General features: G+C 37.5%; 1 protein-coding gene across 2 annotated transcripts in view; it reads right to left on the bottom strand.

Annotated features, from left to right (window-relative positions):
- Positions 1-24,776, bottom strand: part of SREK1IP1 (SREK1 interacting protein 1) — a 61,553-nt gene that overhangs the window by 14,176 nt on the left and 22,601 nt on the right. For both annotated transcript variants that reach the window (XM_027101023.1, XM_027101024.1), the window contains exon 3: positions 18,824-18,967. In XM_027101023.1, the coding sequence (XP_026956824.1) occupies positions 18,824-18,967 (144 nt within the window). The remainder of the gene's footprint in view (positions 1-18,823; positions 18,968-24,776) is intronic.

The following is a 24,776-nucleotide window of genomic DNA, read 5'->3' as shown; positions in this document are numbered from 1 at the left end:
GGGGGGGGGGGGAGGGAGGGAGACGCAAGAGGGAAGAGATATGGGGATATATGTACATGTATAACTGATTCACTTTGTTATAAAGCAGAAACTAACACACCATTGTAAAACAATTATACTCCAATAAAGATGTTTAAAAAAATGAAAAGAAATCAAGATGTTCTCAGATAAAGGAAAACTAAAAGAATCTGTCACCAGCAGACATTCCCCAAAAGAATGGCTACAGGAAGTTATCTAAAGGAAAGGAAATGCTGTAACATCAAGAAGAAAGAACACAGTAAGCAAAAATATGGGTGCAACAGGCTTGCTTTCTTTTGAATTTCTAAATTTTGTTTGAGGGTGGAAGCAAAAACTATAACAGTGTCTGATGTAGTTCTATGTGTATGCAGGGAACATACTGAGGATGATTATAAATGGGAGAGGGTAAAAGTACATAAAGAGAGGTTAGTTTTCTACATTTCACTTGAACTAGTAAAATGACAACACCAGTAGATTATGATAAATTATGTATACATAATGTAATACCTAGAGTAACCATTGAAAATGTTATACAGAACACTACAGAAGAAATTTTAAACATTATGGATATATTCAAAGACACTATAGATACATCAAAATGGAACTGTACAAGTGTTCAAGTGACACTAGAGTGAAATCAAAGCACTATAGACAATCCTAAAAAAATACTTCATGGGACCCCACAGAAAGGTAGGGAAAAAAAAAGAACAGAGAAATAAAAAAACAGAATAATCAGAAAACAAATAATAAAATGGCAGACTTAAGCCCTAACATATAATTATATTAAACTTCAAAAGAATACCAATGGGGCTTCCCTGGTGGCGCAGTGGTTGAGAATCTGCCTGCTAATGCAGGGGACACGAGTTCGAGCCTTGGTCTGGGAAGATCCCACATGCCACGGAGCGGCTGGGCCCATGAACCACAACTACTGAGCCTGCGTGTCTGGAGCCTGTGCTCTGCAACAAGGGAGGCCGCGATAGTGAGAGGCCCGCGCACCGCGATGAAGAGTGGCCCCCCGCTTACCACAACTAGAGAAAGCCCTCGCACAGAAATGAAGACCCAACACAGCCAAAAATAAATAAATAAAAATAAACAAAAATAAACAAAAAAAGCCAAGCATTAAAAAAAAAAAAAACCAATGAAATTGGCAGAGTGGATTGAGAAATATGACTCATCTACATGCTGTCTATAAGGCTCTCACCTCAAATATAATGATATAGGCACACTGAAAGCAAAAGGACAGAAATGGAGATGTAACACAAACATCAAAGGAAAGCTAGAATGGCTATATTAATATCAGATAAAACAGACTTTAGAACAAAGAAAATAACCAGTGAGAGAGACAGACATTATATAACAATAAAGGTTTCAACCCACTAAGAAGACATAGCAATCCTAAGTGTGTATGCACCAAACAACAGAGCTGAAAAATACATGAAGCAAAAACGATAGACCTGAAGGGAGAAACAGACAAATCCATGATAGCTGGAGACTTCAACATCCTTCTCTCAGCAACTGACAGAAACTACACATAAAGTTAGCAAGGATATAGAAGAACTCAACAACACCATAAATTAACAGAATCTAGGGCTTCCCTGGTGGCACAGGTTGAGAGTCCGCCTGCCGATGCAGGGGATATGGGTTCGTGCCCCGGTCTGGGAAGAACTCACATGCCGCGGAGTGGCTAGGCCCGTGAGCCATGGCCGCTGAGCCTGTGCGTCTGGAGCCTGTGCTCCGTAACGGGAGAGGCCACAACAGTGAGAGGCCCGCATACCGCAAAAAAAATAAATAAAAATAAAAATTAAAAAAAGTTATACATTGTGACCAAGTGTGATTTATTCAAGGGATGCAAGGCTGGTTGAATATTCAAAAATTTAATGTAATCCACTGTATTAAGAGGCTAAAGAAGAAAAATTGTAGGATCATATCAACTGATGCAGAAAATGCATTTGGCAAAACCTGACACCCATTCATGATAAAAACTCTTTAAAAATAGGAATAGAGGGAAACTTCCTCAACTTGATAAAGAGCTGCTACCAAAAAAACATACAGCTAACCATTAAGGTCTATATGGTTTTTCCCCTAGAAGTGGAATCCAGATAAGAATTCATCTCTCACTGCTCTTTTTCAACATAGTGCTATAAGTTCTAGCCATAGCAATAAATCAAGAAAGGAAAACAAAAGGCTTACAGATCAAAATGGAAGAAATAAAACTGTTCTTATTTGCAGATGACATGATGGTTTACATAGAAAATTCCAAAGAATCTACCAAAAACTCCTAGAACTAATCAGTGAGTTTAGCAAAGATAAAAGATAAACATAAAGTCATTTGTACTTCTATATACTTGTAATGAACATGCAGACAACGAAAGAAAAAAAAACATTTACAATTTTTCAAAAAAAATTTATAGGTATAATCCTAAAACTACACCATGCTGAGAAAAGAAATCAAAGATTTAAATAAACAGAGAGACATACTGGATTTATGGGTTGGAAAACTCAACACAGTAAAGGTGTCAATTCTCCCCAAATTGATAAACATGTTTAAGGCAATCCCTATCAAAATTCCAGCAAGATTCTTTGTAGATATAAACATTATTCTAAAATTTATATGGAAGGGAAAAGAAACTAAAATAGTTGAAACAATTTTGAAAATGAAGAATAAAGTAGAAAAAATCAGTCCCTCCAACTTTGAGACTTATTATATAGCTACATTAATCAAGACGGGGTGGCGGGATAGATACATAGATCAATGGAACATTATAGACAGCCCAGAAACAAACCGACACAAATAGGACCAACTTATTTTTGGCAAGAGCACAAAAGCAATTCAATGGAAGAAAGATAGCCTTTCAATAAACAGTGCTGGAACAAGTGGTCATTCTTAAGCAAAATACTAAGTGCTCTAAGTTTCACATTTTATACAATAATCAAATCAAATGGATGATGGACCTAATGTAAAATATAAATCTATAAAAACTTAAGAAAAAAGTAAAGGAGACCAAGAGACAGGCAAAGAGTTACACTTGAAACCAAAGCACAATCTATAAGAGGAAAAATTAATAAATTGGACTTCATCAAAATTAAAAAACTATTGTTCTGTGAAACACCTATTAAGAGGATGAAAAGAAAAGCTACATATTGGGATAAATATTTGCAAACCAGGCATCTAAAAAAGGACTAGTATCTAACGAGGGGAAGATGGCGAAGTGTAAGACGCAGAGATCACCTTCCTCCCCACAGATACACCAGAAATACATCTACACGTGGAACAAATCCTACAGAACACCTACTGAACACTGGCAGACCTCAGACCTCCCAAAACGCAAGAAAGTCCCCACGTACCTGGGTAGGGCAAAAGAAAGAAGAATAAACAGAGACAAAAGGATAGGGACGGGACCTGCACCAGTGGGAGGGAGCTGTGAAGGAGGAAACTTTCCACACACTAGGAAGCCCCTTCGCGGGAGGAGACTGCAGGTGGCGGAGGGGGAAGCTTCGCAGCCACGGAGGAGAGCACAGCAACAGGGTTGCAGAGGGCAAAGCGGAGAGATACTCGCACAGAGGATCGGTGCGGACCAGCACTCACCAGCCCGAGAGGTTTGTCTGCTCACGCGCCGGGGCGGGCGGGGCTGGGAGCTGAGGCTCGGGCTTTGGTCGGAGAGCAGGGAGAGGACTGGGGTTGGCGGCGTGAACACAGCCTGCAGGGGTTTAGTGCACCATGGCTAGCCGGGAGGGAGTCCGGGGAAAAGTCTGGACCTGCCGAAGAGGCAAGAGACTTTTTCTTCCCTCTTTGGCGCGGACCCCAGAGACGGGCATGAGACGCTAAGGCTGCTGCTGCCGCCACCAAGAAGCCTGTGTGCGAGCACAGGTCACTATCAACACCCCCCTTCCGGGGAACCTGTGCAGCCCGCCACTGCCAGGGTCCCGGGATCCAGGGACAACTTCCCCGGGAGAAGGCACGGCGCGCCTCAGGCTGGTGCAACGTCACGCCGGCCTCTGCCGCCGCAGGCTCGCCCCGCACTCCGTACCCCTCCCTCCCCCGGCCTGAGTGAGCCAGCGTCCCCGAAGCTGCTCCTTTAACCCTGTCCTGTCTGAGCGAAGAACAGATGCCCTCCGGTGACCTCCATGCAGAGGCGGGGCCAAATACAAAGCTGAGCCCCGGCAGCTGTGACAACAAAGAAGAGAAAGGGAAACCTCTCCCAGCAGCCTCAGAAGCAGCGGATTAAAGCTCCACAATCAACTTGATGTACCCTGCATCTGTGGAATACCTGAATAGACAACGAATCATCCCAAATTGAGCAGGTGGACTTGGAGAGCAAGATTTATGATTTTTTCCCCTTTTCCTTTTTTTGTGAGTGTGTATGTGTATGCTTCTGTGTGAGATTTTGTCTGTATAGCTTTGCTTTCATCATTTGTCCGAGGGTTCTATCCATTTTTTTTTTTTCTTTAAAAAAATTTTTTCTTAATAATTATTTTTTATTTTAATAACTTTATTTTATTTTATCTTCTTTCTTTCCTTCCTTCCCTCCTTCCCTCCTCCCTCCCTCCCTTCTTCCTTCCTTGCTTTCTTTCTTTCTCTCCTTTCTTTCTACTTTTTCTCCCTTTTATTCTGAGCTGTGTGGACGAAAGGCTCTTGGTGCTGCAGCCAGGAGTCAGTGCTGTAACTCTGAGGTGGGAGAGCCAACTTCAGGACACTGGTCCACAGGAGACCTCCCAGCTCCACATAAAATCAAATGGCGAAAATCTCCCAGAGATATCCATCTCAACACCAGCACCCAGCTTCACTCAACGACCAGCAAGCTACAGTGCTGGACACCCTATGCCAAACAACTAGCAAAACAGGAACAAAACCCCACCCATTAGCAGAGAGGCTGCCTAAAATCGTAATAAGTCCACAGACACCCCGGAACACACATGGACCTGCCCACCAGAAAGACAAGATCCAGCCTCATCCACCAGAACACAGGCACTAATCCTCTCCAACAGGAAGCCTACACAACCCACTGAACCAACCTTAGCCACTGGGGACAGACACCAAAAACAACGGGAACTATGAACCTGCAGCCTGCAAAAAGGAGACCCCAAACACAGTAAGATAAGCAAAATGAGAAGACAGAAAAACACACAGCAGATGAAGAAGCAAGATAAAAACCCACCAGACCTAACAAATGAAGAGGAAATAGGCAGTCTACCTGAAAAATAATTCAGAATAATGATAGTAAAGATAATCCAAAATCTTGGAAATAGAATAGACAAAATGCAAGAAACATTTAACAAGGACCTAGAAGAACTAAAGATGAAACAAGCAACGATGAACAACACAAAAAATGAAATTAAAACTACTCTAAATGGGATCAATAGCAGAATAACTGAGGCAGAAGAACGGATAAGTGACCTGGAAGATAAAATAGTGGAAATAACTACTGCAGAGCAGAATAAAGAAAAAAGTATGAAAAGAACTGAGAACAGTTTCAGAAACCTCTGGGACAACATTAAACGCACCAACATTCGAATTATAGGGGTTCCAGAAGAAGAAGAGAAAAAGAAAGGGACTGAGAAAATATTTGAAGAGATTGTAGTTGAAAACTTCCCTAATATGGGAAAGGAAATAGTTAATCAAGTACAGGAAGCAGAGAGAGTCCCATACTGGATAAATCCAAAGGGAAATACGCCAAGACACATATTAATCAAACTGTCAAAAATTAAATACAAAGAAAACATATTAAAAGCAGCAAGGGAAAAACAACAAATAACACACAAGGGAATCCCCATAAGGTTAACAGCTGATCTTTCAGCAGAAACTCTGCAAGCCAGAAGGGACTGGCAGGACATATTTAAAGTGATGAAGGAGAAAAACCTGCAACCAAGATTACTCTAGCCAGCAAGGATCTCATTCAGATCTGATGGAGAAAATAAAACCTTTACAGACAAGCAAAAGCTGAGACAGTTCAGCACCACCAAACCAGCTTTACAACAAATGCTAAAGGAACTTCTCTAGGCAAGAAACACAAGAGAAGGAAAAGACCTACAATCATGAACCTAAAACAATTAAGAAAATGGGAATAGGAACATACATATCGATAATTACCTTAAATGGAAATGGACTAAATGCTCCCACCAAAAGACACAGATTGGCTGAATGGATACCAAAACAAGACCCATATATATGCTGTCTACAAGAGACCCACTTCAGACCTAGAGACACATACAGACTGAAAGTAAGGGGATGGAAAAAGATATTCCATGCAAATGGAAACCAAAAGAAAGCTGGAGTAGCAATTCTCATATCAGACAAAATAGACTTTAAAATAAAGACTATTACAAGAGACACTACATAATGATCAAGGGATCGATCCAAGAAGAAGATATAACAATTGTAAATATTTATGCACTCAACATAGGAGCACCTCAATACATAAGGCAAATACTAACAGCCATAAAAGGGGAAATCGACAGTAACACATTCATAGTAGGGGACTTTAATACCCCACTTTCACCAGTGGACAGATCTTCCAAAATGAAAATAAATAAGGAAACACAAGCTTTAAATGATACATTAAACAAGATGGACTTACTTGATATTTATAGGACATTCCATCCAAAAACAACAGAATACACATTTTTCTCAAGTGCTCATGAAACATTCTCCAGGATAGATCATACCTTGGTTCACAAACCAAGTCTTGATAAATTTAAGAAAACTGAAATTGTCTCAAGTATCTGTTCCGACCACAACGCTATGAGACTAGATATCAATTACAGAAAAAGATCTGTAAAAAATACAAACACATGGAGGCTAAACTATACACTACTTAATAACGAAGTGATCATTGAAGAAATCAAAGAGGAAATAAAAAATACCTAGAAACAAATGACAATGGAGACCTGACGACCCAAAACCTATGGGATGCAGAAAAAGCAGTTCTAAGAGGGAAGTTTACAGCAATACAATCCTACCTTAAGAAACAGGAAACATCTCGAATAAACAACCTAACCTTGCACCTAAAGCAATTAGAGAAAGAAGATAAAAAAACTCCCAAAGTTAGCAGAAGGAAAGAAATCATAAAAATCAGATCAGAAATAAATGAAAAAGAAATGAAGGAAACAATAGCAAAGATCAATAAAACTAAAAGCTGGTTCTTTGAGAAGATAAACAAAATTGATAAACCATTAGCCAGACTCATCAAGAAAAAAAGGGAGAAGACTGAAATCAATAGAATTAGAAATGAAAAAGGAGAAGTGACACTGCAGAAATACAAAAGATCATGAGAGATTACTACAAGCAACTCTATGCCAATAAAATGGACAACCTGGAAAAAATGGACAATTCTTAGAAATGCACAACCTGCCAAGACTGAATCAGGAAGATATAGAAAATATGAACAGACCAATCTCAAGCACTGAAATTGAAACTGTGATTAAAAATCTTCCAAGAAACAAAAGCCCAGGACCAGATGGCTTCACAGGTGAATTCTATCAAACATTTAGGGAACAGCTAACACCTATCCTTCTCAAACTCTTCCAAAATATAGCAGAGGGAGGAACACTCCCAAACACATTCTACGAGGCCACCATCAATCACCCTGATACCAAAACCAGACAAGGATGTCACAAGAAGACAAAACTACAGGCCAATATAACTGATTAACATAGATGCAAAAATCCTCAACAAAATACTAGCAAACAGAATCCAACAGCACATTAAAAGGATCATACACCATGATCAAGTGGGTTTATTCCAGGAATGCAAGGATTCTTCAATATACGTAAATCAATCAACGTGATACACCATATTAACAAATTGAAGGAGAAAACCCATATGATCATCTCAATAGATGCAGAGAAAGCTTTGGACAAAATTCAGCATGCATTTATGATAAAAACCCTGCAGAAAGTATGCATAGAGGGAACTTTCCTCAGCATAATAAAGGCCATATATGACAAACCCACAGCCAACATTGTCCTCAATGGTGAAAAACTGAAACCATTTCCACTAAGATCAGGAACAAGACAAGGTTGCCCACTCTCACCACTCTTCTTCAACATAGTTTTGGAAGTTTAAGCCATAGCAATTAGAGAAGAAAAGGAAATAAAAGGAATCCAAATTGGAAAAGAAGAAGTAAAGCTGTCACTATTTGCAGATGACATGATACTATACATACAGAATCCTAAAGATGCTACCAGAAAACTACTAGAGCTAATCAATGAATTTGGTAAAGTAGCAGGATACAAAATTAATGCACAGAAATCTCTTGCATTCCTATACACTAATGATGAAAAATCTGAAAGACAAATTAAGAAAACACTCCCATTTACCACTGCAACAAAAAGAATAAAGTATCTAGGAATAAACCTACCTAAGGAGACAAAAGACCTGTATGCAGAAAATTATAAGACAGTGATGAAAGAAATTAAAGATGATACAAATAGATGGAGAGATATACCATGTTCTTGGATTGGTAGAATCAACATTGTGAAAATGACTCTACTACCCAAAGCACTCTACAGAGTCAATGCAATCCCTATCAAACTACCACTGGCATTTTTCACAGAACTAGAACAAAAATGCTCACAATTTGTATGGAAACACAAAAGACCCCAAATAGCCAAAGCAACCTTGAGAACAAAAAATGGAGCTGGAGGAATCAGGCTCCCTGACTTCAGACTATACTACAAAGGTACAGTAATCAAGACAGTATGGTACTGGCACAAAAACAGATATATAGATCAATGGAACAGGATAGAAAGCGCAGAGATAAACCCATGCACATATGGTCACCATATCTTTGATAAAGGAGGCAGGAATGTACAGTGGAGAAATGACAGCCTCTTCAATAAGTGGTGCTGGGAAAACTGGAGAGCTACATGTAAAAGAATGCAATTAGAACACTCCCTAACACCATACACAAAAATAAACTCAAAATGGATTAAAGACCTAAATGTAAGGCCAGAAACTATCAGACTCTTAGAGGAAAACATAGGCAGAACATCTATGACATAAATCACAGCAAGATCCTTTTTGACCCACCTCCTAGAGAAATGGAAATAAAAACAAAAATAATCAAATGGGACGTAATGAAAATTCAAAGCTTTTGCACAGCAAAGGATACCATAAACAAGGCCAAAAGACTACCCTCAGAATGGGAGAAAATATTTCCAAATGAAGCAACTGACAAAGGATTAATCTCCAAAATTTACAAGCAGCTCATGCAGCTCAGTATCAAAAAAACAAACAACCCAATCCAAAAATGGGCAGAAGACCTAAATAGACATTTCTCTAAAGAAGATATACAGACTGCCAACAAACACATGAAAGAATGCTCGACATCATTAATCATTAGAGAAATGCAAATCAAAACTACAATGAGATATCATCTCACACCAGTCAGAATGGCCAACATCAAAAAATCTAGAAACAATAAATGCTGGAGAGGGTGTGGACAAAAGGGAACCCTCTTGCCCTGTTGGTGGGAATGTAAATTGATACAGCCACTATGGAGAACAGTATGGAGGTTCCTTAAAAAACTACAAATAGAACTACCATATGACCCAGCAATCCCACTACTGTGCATATACACTGAGAAAACCATAATTCAAAAAGAGTCATGTACCAAAATGTTCATTGCAGCTCTATTTACAATAGCCTGGAGATGGAAACAACCTAAGTGTCCATCATTGGATGAATGGATAAAGAAGATGTGGCAGATATATACCATGGAATAATACTCAGCCATTAAAGGAAACGAAATTGAGCTATTTGTAATGAGGTGCATGGACCTAGAGTCTGTCATACAGAGTGAAGTAAGTCAGAAAGAGAAAGACAAATAGCGTATGCTAACACATATATATGGAATTTAAGAAAAAAAAATGTCAGAAGAACCTAAGGGTAAGACAGGAATAAAGACACAGACCTACTAGAGAATGGACTTGAGGATATGGGGAGGGGGAAGGGTAAGCTGTGATGGGGCGAGAGAGTGGCGTGGACATGTATGCACTACCAAATGTAGAACAGATAGCTAGTGGGGAGCAGCCACACAGCACAGAGAGATCAGCTCGGTGCTTTGTGACCACCTGGAGGGGTGGGATAGGGAGGGTGGGAGGGAGTGAGACGCAAGAGGGAAGAGATATGGGAACATATGTATATGTATAACTGATTCACTTTGTTGTAGGGCAGAAACTGACACACCATTGTGAAGCAATTGTACTCCAATAATGATGTAAAAAAAAAAAAAAGGACTAGTATCTAGAATATGTAAAGAACTCAACATTCAATACTATGAAATAATGTTTAACATTATCAGCCATCGGGGAATAATAAATTAAAACTACATTGAGATGTAATTGTACATCATCAAAAAGCTAAGATTTTTTAAAACTGACAAAATCCAATGCTGGTGAGGATACAGAGAAATGGGACCACTCATACATGCTTTGGTAGGGATGTAAAATAGTATAGCCACTGTTGAAAACAGTTTGGCAGTTTATTAAGAAACTAAATATGCAACTACCATAAAACCCAGCAATTGTGCTCTTGGATAATTATCTAATGGAAATAAAGATTTATGTTTATCCAAATCCTGTTGAAAGCAGCTTTATTTGTAATAGCCCCAAACTGGAAACAACTCAGATGTCCTTAAAAGGGTGAATGCTTAAACTGTGGTATCCATATAATAGACTACTGTTCAATAATAAAAAGGAACAAACTATTTATAAATATAGCAACCTGAGTGAATCTCCAGAGAATTATAGCTAGTGAAAAAAATACAATCTGGAAAAGTATGGTTTCATTTATAAAACATTTTTCAAATTACAGTATTAGAGAAATAGCAAAATTTTGGTTGCCAGAGATTAAGTAAGGACAAGAGGAAAGGTATGGCTACAGAAGGGCAATATGAGTGATCCTTGTAGTGTTAGAAATATTGTGTACATTGATTGTATCAAAATCAATGTCCTGGCTGTGATACTGTAATACAATTTTGGAAGATGAGGGAAACTGGGTAAAGGGTACAAGGAATTGTCTGTATTATTTCTTAAAGCTGCATATGAATCTACAATTATCTCAAAATAAAAAGTTAAAAAAAATGAATTGGCCATATATGTATGGTGCTATTCATTTATACTAATCAACTTTTATATCAATAGCACATTGTTGGGATTACTTGTAGCTTTACAGAAAGTTCTGAAAGCAGGTTGTGTTAATCTTACCAACTTTAGCTCTTTTTCAAAGTATTTTGACTATTCTAGGTTCTTTACATTTCCACAAGAACTTTAGAATTGACTTGTCGTGTCTAAAACAGCATGCTTGAATTTGATTGTAATTAGTTTGAATCTATAAATCAAGTTGGAGAGAACTGACATTTTAATTATTTTTTAAATTTAATTTTTATTTTATATTGATTTACAATGTTGTGTTAGTTTCAGGTGTACAGCAAAGTGATTCAGTTATACATATAGCCATTCTTTTTCAGATTCTTTTCTCATATAGGTTATTACAGAATACTGAGTAGAGTTCCCTGTGGTATACAGTAGGTCCTTGTTGATTATTTATTTTAATATACAGTCATGTGTATATGTTAGTCCCAAACTCCTAATTTATCTCCCACCCACCTTTCCCCTTTGGTAACCATAAGTATGTTTTCCAAGTCTGTGAGTCTGTTTCTGTTTTGTAAGTAAGTTCACCTGTATCATCTTTTTAGATTCCACATATAAGTGATATACATTTTTCTTTGTCTAACTTATTTCACTTAGTATGATAATCTCTAGGTCCATCCATGTCACTGCAAATGGCATTATTTCATTCTTTTTTATGGCAGAGTTACATTCCATTGTATACATGTACCACATCTTCTTTATCCATTCCGCTGTCAATGAACATTTAGGCTGTTTCCATGTCTCAGCTATTGTAAATAGTGCTGCAGTGAACGCTGGGGTGCATGTATCTTTTCAAATTGTTTTTTTTCTGGATATATGCCCAGGAGTGGGACTGCTGGATCATGTGGTAGCTCTAGTTTTAGTTTTTTAAGGAACCTCCATACTATTCTCCATAGTGGCTGTACCAATTTACATTCCCACCAACAGTGTAGGAACGTTCCCTTTTCTCCACACCCTCTCCAGCATTTATTGTTTGTAGGCTTTTTGATGATGGCCATTCTGACTAGTGTGAGGTGATACCTCATTGTAGTTTTGATTTGCATTTCTCTAAAAATTAGTGATGTTGAGCATCTTTTCATGTGCATGTTGGCCACCTGTATGACTTCTTTGGAGAAACGTCTATTTAGATCTTCTGACCATTTTTTGACTGGGTTGTTTTTTTTGATATTGAGCTGCATGAGCTGTTAGTATATTTTGGAGAGTAATCCTTTGTTAGTCGCTTCATTTGCAAATATTTTCTCCCATTCTGTGGGTTGACTGTCATTTTGTTTATGGTTTCCTTTGCTGTGAAAAAGCTTTTAAGTTTAGTTAGGTCCCACTTGTTTATGTTTGTTGTCATTTTCATTACTATAAGAGGCAGATCCAGAAGGATACTGCTACGATTTATGTCAAAGAGTGAGAACTAACTTTTAAAAAGATTGAATCTTCTAGTCCATGAATATGGTATATCTTGATTTATTCATTTCTTTAATATCCCTCATCAATGTTTTGTATGTTTCAGTCTTGCACATCTTTTGTCAGATTTATCCTTAAGTATTTCATGCTTTTAATGCTATTATAATAGGTATTTTTAAAATTTCAATTTCTGATTTTTCACTGCCAGCATACAGAAATACATTGATTTTTTGCCCATTGATTGATCTTGCATCCTACAACTTGGCTAAACGTAGTTATTAGTTTTAGAACTTTTCTTCTAGCCTTTCTACGTAGATGATCAAGTCATCTGCAAAAAAGACAGTTTTTACTCTTCCTTTTCTAATCTGGATGACTTTAATTTCTTTTTCTTGCCTTATTACATGACTAGAATCCCCACTACAATGTTGAAAATAAGTGGTAGGAATGGACATCTTTGATTTGTTCCTTATGTTACGGAAACATTCAGTCTTTTACCATTAAGTATAGTGTAATCTTTCTGTTTTTTATGGACATCCCATATCAGGCTGATGAAGCTTCCTTCTTTTCCTAGTGTGCTGAAAATTTTTATAAGAAATGGAAGATGGACTCCCTCAAATAATTTTTCTTAAAATATTGGTTTTCTTAAAATACTACAGATTTTCTTCTTTGGTCTGTTAAAAATAGCAAATTACAATGACTTCTGAATGTAAAACAAATATTGTATTCCTGCAATAAGCTCCACTTGGTCATAATATATTATCCTTTTTATATATTGTTGGATTTGACTTACTAACATTTTATAATTGCTTAGAATTGCTTAAAATTCTCTTTTGAGAGTCTCTGCTTTCCTTGTAATGTCTTTATCTTTTTTTTTTTTTCATTTAAAATTAAAAATTTTTTTTTGACTGAGTTGGCTCTTCGTTGCTGTGCGCGGGCTTTCTCTAGTTGCGGCGAGTGGGGGCTACTCTTCGTTGCGGTGCACGGGCTTCTCATTGCAGTGACTTCTCTTGTTGCAGAGCACAGGCTCTAGGCGTGCAGGCTTCAGTAGTTGTGGCACGTGGGCTTAGCAGTTGTGGTGCACGGGCTTAGCTGCTCCGCGGCATGTGGGATCTTCCCCGGGAAGGGCTCGAACCCGTGTCCCCTGCATTGGCAGGCGGATTCTTAACCACTGTGCCACCAGGGAAGCCCCTCTTTATCTGGTTTTGTTATTAGGGTAATGCTGGTCTTATAAGTTGAGTTGGAAAGTATCCCCTCTTTAATTTTTAAAAGATTTTATGTAGAAGTGGTATTACTTCTTTAAATGTTTGGCAGAATTCATGAGAAGCCATTCAGCCACGGCGTTTTCTTTGCTGAAAGTTTTAAAACATTTAACTTCTGTAATAGATGCAGACCACTCAGTTGACCTATTTCTTCTTGAAAGCGTTTTGGTAGTTTGTATCTTTCAAGTAATTTGTCCAGTTTATCCAAGTTGTCCAATTTATTGGCATAAGATTATTCATAATATTCTATTTTAGCATCTGTGTAATCTGTAGTGTTGTTACTTCATTCATTTCTGATACTGGTAATTTATGACTTTTTTTTTTTAACCCAGTCAGTTTGGATAGTGAATTTTCACTTTTATAGATCTTCTCAAAGAACCAGCTCTTGGTTTCACTCATTTTTCTATATTGTTTCTCTATTTTCCATTTCACTGATTTCACCTCTGATCTTTATTATGTCCTTTCTTCTGCTTAATTCAGGTTTCATTTGCTCTTATTTTTCGAGTTTAAGGTAGAAGTTGAAGTATTAAATTTGAGATATTTCTTCTCTTCTAATACAGGCATGGAGTGCCATAAATTTGCTTCTAAGGGCTGCTTTAGGGACATCTCATAAATGTTATGTTGTATTTTTATTTTCATACAGTTGAAAAGTACTTTCTAATTTCCTTTGGCTCTTTTTTTTTTCTTTGACCCAATGGGACAAATAGAAGTGTGTTAGGCTACAATTGCTTGGAAATTTTCCAAGAAGCTACCTGTTATCGATTTCTAATTTAATTTCCTTGTGGCTAGAGAAGATACTTTGCATGACTTGAACACTCAAATTTATTGAAACTTGTTTTATAGCACAGAATAAGGTCTATCTTGGTAGATGTTCTGTGTGCACTGAGAAAAAAAGAAAAACTGTGTATTCTGCTGTTGTTGAGTGAAGTGTTCTATAAATGTTAAATAGGACAAGTTGGTTGACATACTGGAATGAACACTGTCCTGGGTGGAAGTCATGAGATGGAACACAAATTCTGAGCCTTTAAGTGACTATGGTCAAGCATACCTTTTGAGGAAGAAAAAGGGAGAAAAGCTAGATTGAGGAAACCATTCTCAATGTGAGGTTAGGGGAAAGCTGATGCTAATAAGGAAGCTTCACCAACTATTTCCTGTCCTGGGGGTTATTATATGTTAACTCCCTCCCCTTTCTCCCAGAGCGGATCTGTTCCAGGTCTTCTGATTGAAAATCACTTCTAGAATAAACCACTATTCATGGTGGGAGTGTACTTTATCCTTCAAGATTGATGTAATAAGGAAAAAAAGGTCAAGAACCAATAGACTGGATGATCTCTAAGGTAGGAGAGCAGCACATTGTAATGAAAATGGTACAGGACTAGTAGGAAAGAAACCTGGATCACGGTGCTGGCTCTACTGTGACCAGCTATTGACTTTGGAAAGTCACTTGTTCTCATTTTCTTTTTCTACAAAACTGGTTTTTAAACTATTTGTTCTAAAGATTCTTCCTAATTCTAAAGTTTTATGCATCTATTTAAAAAAAAACAGAGCAGTATAGATGAATGGGGTAGAAAGTGTCCTTGTGGAATTAAGGGTTTTAGGCTTTCTGTTCTAGTATCTTTTGTTGTGTTCCTATGTGGCTGGACTGCTCTCTATTCTGGCACAGCTGTCTTTCTGGGCTCTCTCTTTACTAGCATGCTACAAATTTCCCTTCTTATCATTTCTATTTCCTACACTCCTTGTCTTCCTTTTTTCAGTCTATTCCTGTACTTTGGTAGAACACTTATTCCAGGGCTTTTCTAAGAAAGGGTAAGTGAGAGGCAAATTGTTTTCTGAGATTTTGAATGTCTGACAATGTCTTTATTCTACTTTCACACTTGGTTGATAATTTGGTTGGGTATATCATTCTAATTTGGATATAATTTTCCTTCAAAAATTTGAAAGCATTATCCATATTCTACTAGCTTCCAGTATTGCCTTAGAGAAGTATGAAACTATTCTGACTCCTGATTCTTCACCTGTGTCCTGTTTTATCCTCAACTCTGGAAGTCTGGATTATATCTTTTTGTTTCCTATGATATGATGTTTCATAATGGTGTGCCTTTGTGTGGGTCTGCTTTTACCACTGTGTCTGGTACTTGTTGAACCTTTTCATCTGGAAACTAATTCTTCAGTTCTTGAAAAAATTTTCTGTTTTCTTTTTCTGGGACTCATTTGAATGAAGTATTTCCTAGAATGACCCTTCAATTGTTCTATCTTTTTTCTCTCTTTTTGCTCTTCTTATTTTTCTTCAACTTTATCTTCCAACTCTATCAAGTTTTCCATGTCTGCTTCTTTTTTAATTTTCAAAAGCTCTTTTGTTGCTTTTGTTCTTCTTTATAGTATCTTATTCATGTTTCATGCGTGGTGTATCTTATCTTTCTATGAAACTAAATATTAATGACTTCTGTTTTCTCCCTGTACAGACTCGTATTTTTCAAGTTGATTTTTTCTGTTTTGGTATCTATATTTCATGTGAGACTCTTTCCTCAGAAATTTAGTGCTCCTCATTGTCTAAAAAGCTGACTGGCAGCTTATAGCAAGCAAAGCTTGGAAATCTGGACTTCACTGATAATCTGGTGAGGTCTGGTGAGGCCTTGCCTTTGAAGAATCCCTAATTTCAGTATCCTTATTTCATTCTTCTTAGACTGGTCAGATTTCCCAGAGATGTATCTTCAAGTCTTCTGCCTGGGTGATATATGTCTGGGAACCAAATAGGTGAAGATGGCTAGAAGGCTCTCACCATTCTGTATCTAACCTTTGATTTAACTATCTTCATTTGTGTTTGGTGTGTCCCAGTTTAAAGACCGTTTGCCTTACCTGTCTAGAAAATAGACCTGTGGCAGTCTGCTGAGGCAACAGGGCTTCACAGAGTAGGGAAAGGGAACAGAACATCTAACTACTTCAGGCTTTTAACCAATCCCTGTTTTTAGTCTTACAAATATTCTCAATTCCAGAAATACCCAAGGATACTCACTATCAAGACTTTAGGGGGTTTTACGGTGTATAATCAGGTTACTTCTCAGCTTTCCCCACTGTTAAAGGGTTGAGCTCTCTTAAAGTGTTCAGTCCATTATCACTAACCCATCTGCTTTTCAGCAAAATTTTTTGACTCTTATTTTCTTTGTCCTTGTGAGTTTATGTCCTTAAAAATTTCTTCTACTACTATTTTAGTGTTGTTTCAGTAGGGAGCAGAAGTAAATATATATCTTTATTTATGTATAAAGATCCTGCTGCATGTGGGATCTTAGTTCCCCAACCAGGGATTGAACCCGTGCCCCCTGTAGTGGAAGCACAGATTCTTAACCACTGGACTGCCAGGGAAGTCCCAGAAGTAAGCATTTATATTCGAGCAGCTATCTTTACCCTTAAGCTGTATATACTCATATTTACTGTTACTCTTGTTTGCTTTCTTTGGAACACTATCCCTCTTCTGCCTTCTCAGCTTGTCCTAGTACCCTGGCATTTGACTTTTTCACTTGCCTTCACTGGATATAATATGGAAAGGTTAAAATTTTTTTAAGCATTTATTGTTCTCTGATGATCTAGAATAAGTTTAACCTTTTTTGTATCTCTCTCATGCCATGCCTAAACCCATATAGAAATAAGTTTCATTTTGCTTCTGTGTGACAACTACCATATAACATTTTGTAGTTTACAAAATATTTTTACATACAGCATCACATTTTATCCCTAAAAACCCCATTGCAAGGATAGGTTATTTTATACACAAGATGGGAAACAAATGGTTAAACAGTGGTCTGAAATCTGTTCTCTTTTTGAGGGGAAAGGAGAATGTCCCAGGAAAGAAAGAAGGTAACTTGGTCAAATCTCTTAATCAACATGCTAATGACAGACTTCCTGGAAATAAATTATTTGCTAGCCAGAGAATCCTTTTTTGTGGGGGGAGAAGGGGTGTGGCTTAAATAACAGAAATTTATTTCCTCACTGTTCTGAAAGCTAGAAGTCTATGATCAAGCTGTTGGCAAGAGAATTCCTATTTATAAATTGCTTATAGCAGGATGTCTAAGATTGTTTATGGCAAATAATCCTGGAATCTAGGGATTTATGGGGCACAAATCCATAATCCCTGGAAAATGTAACTATGGGCATAAAATTGAGATGCTTCATGACCAAAATTCTTTCTTTCGTGTAAGTAATATAGAAACCGTTTGTTAACCTTGGCCAGAGTGGGTACATGGGATATTGTACTATAGTCCTGAAACTCTTGCTGCTTTGCCTATGCCTCGTGATCACTTGTATACTTGAAATTACAGTTGACCCTTGAACAACGCAGGGGTTAGGGATGTTGCCCCTCTATGCTGTCCAAAGTCCAAGTGTAACTTATAGTTGCCCTCCATATATGCGGTTTCTCCATATCCATGGTTCCACATCTGTGGATTCCACCAACCACAGCTTATATAGTACTGCAGTATGTATTACTGAAAAAATCTGCATAAAAGTGGACCCATGCAGTTCAAACCCATGTTGTTCAAGGGTCAATGGTATCAGTAAAGCTTGACACTGCTAAGATCTCTGATATGAATGAGTGTGATTTGACAATCCAATCCTTTGTGTTATCCCACAAGGAAACTGAAGTTCAGAGCAGTTAAGTGATTTGCTAAAAGTCACATACTAAAAAGTAGCCAAATAGGAATAGAAACCAAATCTTAAATCAGACTCTTTGTACCATGTGATACATTACAGTGAGATGGAAAAACAAAACACAATAAAACCTGTGTTGTGGAATCAGAAATAGACTTGCCTGTTGGTTCTATCACTGACCAACTGTTTGACTTTGGGCAAAGTACTTACAATTTCCTTACCTAGGCAGTACTTCTTACATAAGAGGCAAAATATATCTTAATGACAAATATAATAGAACAATAGATAAACATGACATAATACAGTAGAACATTTAGAAACATTTTTAAAGGATGGAGGGGGAAAAAGGTATTGCTTACTTTTTTCTTGTAATGCTTGCAGTTTATTCAGTTCTTCATTCTCTTCATCACTCTCTTCACTACTTGTGCTGCTGACATCCAAAACTATGTCCCTTTTGGGGTCTACTCGGAGAAAATTGCGGCATTCAAAAGTCAGGTGACCAGCTAAGTAAAACAAACAAAAAAATATGAATGACAAAACTATAGATACATTGTATTTTTTGCTGTGTTTGTTCACTAAGCAACAAGTTACAATTTTAGTAATATAATGTCTAGTTTTAACTTTTATTCAGTGGGTGGTAGTTTGCTTTACCTGAATGAAACATTCAGAAAACCTTTTCTTTTCTTTAACAGGGCTTCTAATTCAATAAGCATGCTTTCTGGTTACTTCTTATGGATTTCAGGATATTGAATTAATGTACTTACTATGTACTAAAGAAAATATTTTCAATGTTGGATTTTAGGTTTTATTCCTTTCCCATATATCTTTTTGCTTCTCAGCTTGACTACTATACTCATGCAATTACACAGCTGTCACCTAATTAAAGGTGCCATAATAACATAATTAAACATGTTCTTCAAAAGAACACCTAAGATTCTAATTCTGACATCATTCAGTCCTTAAAGATTCTCCCTATAAGAAAACTACAACAGGGCTTCCCTGGTGGCGCAGTGGTTAAGAATCCGCCTGCCAATGCAGGGGACACAGGTTCGAGCCCTGGTCCGGGAAGATCCCACATGCCACAGAGCAACTAAGCCCGTGCACCACAACTACTGAGCCCACACTCTAGAGCCCACGAGCCACAACTACTGAAGCCCGCGTGCTTTAGAGCCTGTGCTCTGCAACAAGAGAAGCCACTGCAATGACATCCCCGTGCACAGCAATGAACAGTAGCCCCTGCTCACTGCAACTAGAGAAAGCCCGCGCGCAGCAACGAAGACACAATGCAGCCAAAAATAAATTAATTAAAAAAAAAACTACAACAGTTATCTACTTATTGCATGATGCAATAAAAAACTCAAATATTATTGAATACAAACACCAAAAAGTACAGGAGATAAAATCACTAATAATACCTAAGTGCTTATCATCCATATGTTAACATTTTGTTTTATTCACTTAATTTTTTTTTGAAGTGAAAAACTGCATGTGTGTGTGCACATACACATACAGAGTTGGAGAGCTTGCACCATCCCTTGGAACCCTGCCCCAATCCCATTCCATTCTCTCTTCAGAAGTTGGTATACTGAAGTTGGTGTCTTATCTTTTCAAAATAGCATATTGTATTTTTATTATTTTTTAACATAAACTCAATTATACTTACCTATCATTCTGTAACTTGTTTCTGTCATTCAGTATTATGTTTTGTGATTTATCTATGTTAACATAAGTAGATATAATTATCTCCTTTTATCTGATGAATAATGTCCCATTATATAAAAATATATTTATCCTTTCTACTACTGATAGGATCTTAGGTTGCTTCTAGTATTTTGCTGTTATAAATAATGCTGAAATGCATAGCGATACATGTCTCTCTGTGCACACATGGCACAGCTTCTCTAAGGCAGTAGCTTTTGAATTCTTTTGACTAGGGCTGACCGATGGTAAAAAGTAACAATGCAACCAAGTATATTCATATACATTCATATGTATACATTCATATACATATACACACTAACCCACAAAAATTAAAACAAAATTACATGAAGCATTATGACATGTGATATTCAAAAAAAATCAATGCTGATAGAAACCACATAATTGATTTCACAACCCACTAATGATTCACTACAACTCTGTACTAGGATTTATTTCTAGTTCTCTTAATTAAGGGTGAAGCCTTTTGGAAGGCCTAGATTTATACAAGAGCATCTCCTAGTAGGGTACCAATCTTGGGTGGGGCCCTGAACCTTGCCTTTATTCCCTGCACCCTGCCAATACATGACGATAAAAGTTCAAGAACCTTGGGTTCAGCAAATACCCTCAGACTTACCTCCTAGACGTTCTGCTTTCCTTTGGTTGCTGGCCTGTAAGTATTCTTTAATTCTTTATTTTCTTCTAGCACACTAATCTATCTAATATGTATTGCATATTTTATACAAGTTTCTTAGTTGTTTACAAAAGGGTCCAGTCTGCCATACTGCTGGAACCAAGTTTTCTCTATTGTGATTTCTTTCAAATGAATCATTCAGAAGTGTTCTTTTCAGTTTCCAAACATATGGAGCTTTCAGACTATGCTTTTGTTGATTTCTAAATTTATTACACTGTTATCAGAGAGTGGAGTCCGTATGACATCAGTTTTTTAGTATTTGCTGAGATTTCTTTTATGGCCTATCATGTAGTAAATTTAGGGAAAAACTTGATATGTATTTTAAAAGAATATACATCACTATTTGTTGATGTCTATTTTGTTGTTCAAATCTCCATCTTACTTTTTTGCATAATAACTTCTGATAGTATAATTTTAAGTACCTTTATCACTATAGATTTGTCAATTTCTCCGTTATTAGTTGAATCACATGAAGTTGCAACTTTTGTGAGTAAAACAGCTGATTATCAACAATATTCAACCTAATATCTATCTGCTCTTTTTTCCCCATTCCTTTATTTTAAAATTTTCTATGCAGTTTTTAGTTTTCCAAGTAGTTTCACTAATAATGACATGTAGCTGGACTTACTTTTTTAATTTACTTTGATACCTGACCAATTTTTTATGCTAATTTCTTAGCTTCGACAAAGAGTACCTGCCTCACTGGGGGCAGTATAAATTCACTCCTCATACCTACACAAGGTATAAGTTCAGGTTACCAATTCTCGATTATTCCTTTTCTTCTAATTATTATTTTATAGGAACTTAAACACAGTAAACTTTCTCATCACTTTCCCTAGACAGTAAATGGAATTTTTCTAATTCCTGCTTCACTGTTTTTTTGAGCAATCTGGCTCTAAACAAGAGCCTCCACTCTGGCCATGCTGCCATTCCACAGGGGTCTAAAGCTTCACTCCGTATCCCATAAATGTCTACCCAGTAGGCCCGTGGACCTCATTGTTTCCAGCTATCATTCCCTGCTCTGGCTTTGAGCTCCTTTTCCTTTCCAACACCTGGGGATTTCCCTTTTTCACCTGGGTTATTTTTATTTTTGTTGTTACTCTATTTTTCTCCAGTATCTCTCTGTTTTTGGAGCAGAAAGGAGGACTTTCTATGTTGCTTCAGCTTGCCATTCTGATCAGAACTCCTGATGATACAATTTTTCCTTTACTTAACCTAGCTTTGCATCCAAACACCTTATATTGTAATAAATATTTCATATAAACAAAATACTTAATAACCACACTGACAGCAGTCTGTCTCACACCCATTTTAGACTTACTTCAATGAAACTGACCCTAAACTGATAATAAGACAAGTTGCTTGTGAACAAACTTAGAAAATTATTCCAAAATATAGTTCTCGTGACCTCTTTTCTACAAAGACTCTCAGGAGACAATGAGCAGAAAATTCTTTAAAAAAGAAAAAAAACAAAACAGGCTGTGGACCTGCCTGGACACGGTGACTTCCAGCAGGTCCCACCTCAGCCACGTTCTCCTGCCAGCAGCTCCCACCCCCCGGGGCCAACATCCTCTCCATGTTTGTTTATTGGTTATTTATTTATTATTTTTGGCTGCGTTGGTTCTTTGTTGCTGTGCGCAGGCTTTCTCTAGTTGAGGCGAGTACGTGGTGGTACGTGGGCTTTGTGGTGGTACGTGGGCTTTGTGGTGGTACGTGGGCTTTGTGGTGGTACGTGGGCTTCTCATTGCAGTGGCTTCTCTTGTTGCAGAACATGGGCTCTAGGTATGCGGGCTTCAGTAGTTGTGGCACGCAGGCTCAGCAGTTGTGGCATATGGGCTTAGTTGCTCCACAGCATGTGGGATCTTCCTGGACCAGAGATCGAACCCATGTCCCCTGCATTGGCAGGTGGATTCTTAACCATAGCACCACCAGAGAGGTCCTCAGCAGAAAATTCTTAGATGACCAGAAACTTAAATTTTGACCACAGATATGTAGAGACATTTCAAGTTGTAACATTTTAGTAGCTGACTGTAAAGAGTAACCTGGCTTTTTCAGAAATGGAAAAGCCAATCCTTAAATTCATACAAAAATGTAAGGGACCCTGAACAGCCAAAACAATCTTGAAAAAGAATAAAGGTGGAAGACTCATATTTCCTGATTTCAAAACTTACCACAAAGCTATAGTAATCAAAACAGGGTGATAGAGTCATAAGGATAGTCATATAGACCAATGGAATAGAATTTAGAGTCCAGAAATACACCCATACATATATAGCCAATTGCTTTTTGACAAGAGTGTCAAGTCTATTCAGTGGGGAAAGGACAGTCTCTTCAACAGATGGTGCTGGGACAACAGGATTTCCACATGTAAACGAATGAAGTTGAACTCCTCACCTAACATCGTATGCAAAAACTGACTGAAAATGGATTAAAGACCACAACAATATAAGAGCTAAAACCATAAAACTCTTAGAAGAAAGTATGGGGTAAATCTTCTTTAACTTGCATTTAGCAATGGATTCTTACATATAAAACACCAACAGCACAAGTAACAAAAGATAAAACTGATAAGTTGGATTTCATCAAAATTTAAAACATTTGTGCAAAGAAATTATTATGAAAATGAAAAAACAACCTACAGAGTGGAAGAAAAGATTTGTAACTTATATATCTGATAAGGTTAACTATTTAGTATATATACAATTCCCGCAACTCAAGAAGAAAAAGACAACTCAATTAAAACATGGGCAAAGAAACTGAATAGACATTTCTCCAAAGAAGATATACAAATGGCCAGTAAGACCATGAAAAGATACCCAACATCATTAGTCTTTAGAGAAATGCAACTGAAAACCATGAGATATCCCTTCACATCTATTAAGATGGCTACAATTTTTAAAAAAGAAAAGAGAAAGGAAAGTAAGTGTTGGCAAGAATGTGGAGAAACTGGAACTCTTGTACATTTCTGGTGGGAATATAAAATGATGGAGCTGCTGTGGAAAACAGTCTGGCAACTCCTCAAGAAGCTGCACACAGATGACCCAGCATTCCACTCCTAGGTATATACCCAAAAGAATCAAAAACGGGGACTCAGACAGACACTTATACAACAAAATTCATTGCCCATTAATCACATTGCCCATTAATCACAACAAAATTCATTGCCCATTAATCACAATAGCCAAAAGGTAAAAATAACCCAAGTGTCTATCAATAGATGAATGGATAAAGAAAATGTGGTGTATCCATACAATGAAATATCATTCAGCCATAAAGAGGAATAAAGTTATGATGCTACAACATGAATGAACTTTAAAAACATTGTGCTAAGGGAAATAAGCCAGACACAAAAGGACAAATACTATATGATTCGACTTACATGAAATATCTAGAATGGCCAAATTCATAGAGATAGAAAGTAGATTAGAGGTTACCAGGGTCTGGGGGAAGGGAGGAGTGGGGAGGTACTGCTTAAGGTTTATAGAGTTTCTATTTGGGGTGATGAAAAAGTTTTGTAATAGATAGGGGCGATGGTTGTACAACACTGTGAATGTAATTAATGCCACTGAATTGTACTTAAAAATGGTTAAAATGGCACATGATGTTATATGTATTTTACCAAAATTTATTTATTTATTTATTTATTTATTTCGTTACACGGGCCTCTCACTGTTGCAGCCTCTCCCGTTGTGGAGCACAGGCTCTGGACGCGCGGGCTCAGCGGCCATGGCTCACCGGCCCAGCCGCTCCGCGGCATGTGGGATCTTCCCAGACCGGGGCACGAACCCGTGTCCCCTGCATCGGCAGGCGGACTCTCAACCACTGCGCCACCAGGGAAGCCCCCACAATTTATTTTTGAATTTTATTGTATTTATTTTTTTATACAGTAGGTTCTTATTTATTATCCATTTTATACATTA

The sequence above is a fragment of the Aethalodelphis obliquidens genome, unplaced genomic scaffold, assembly GCF_003676395.1.
Source record: "Aethalodelphis obliquidens isolate GAN/ISIS:26980383/991018 unplaced genomic scaffold, ASM367639v1 scaffold4, whole genome shotgun sequence".
In the NCBI taxonomy this organism is placed as follows: Eukaryota; Metazoa; Chordata; class Mammalia; order Artiodactyla; family Delphinidae; genus Aethalodelphis; species Aethalodelphis obliquidens.
Note: the sequence above shows the minus strand (reverse complement) of the source record. Positions and strands in the feature narration are given on the sequence as shown.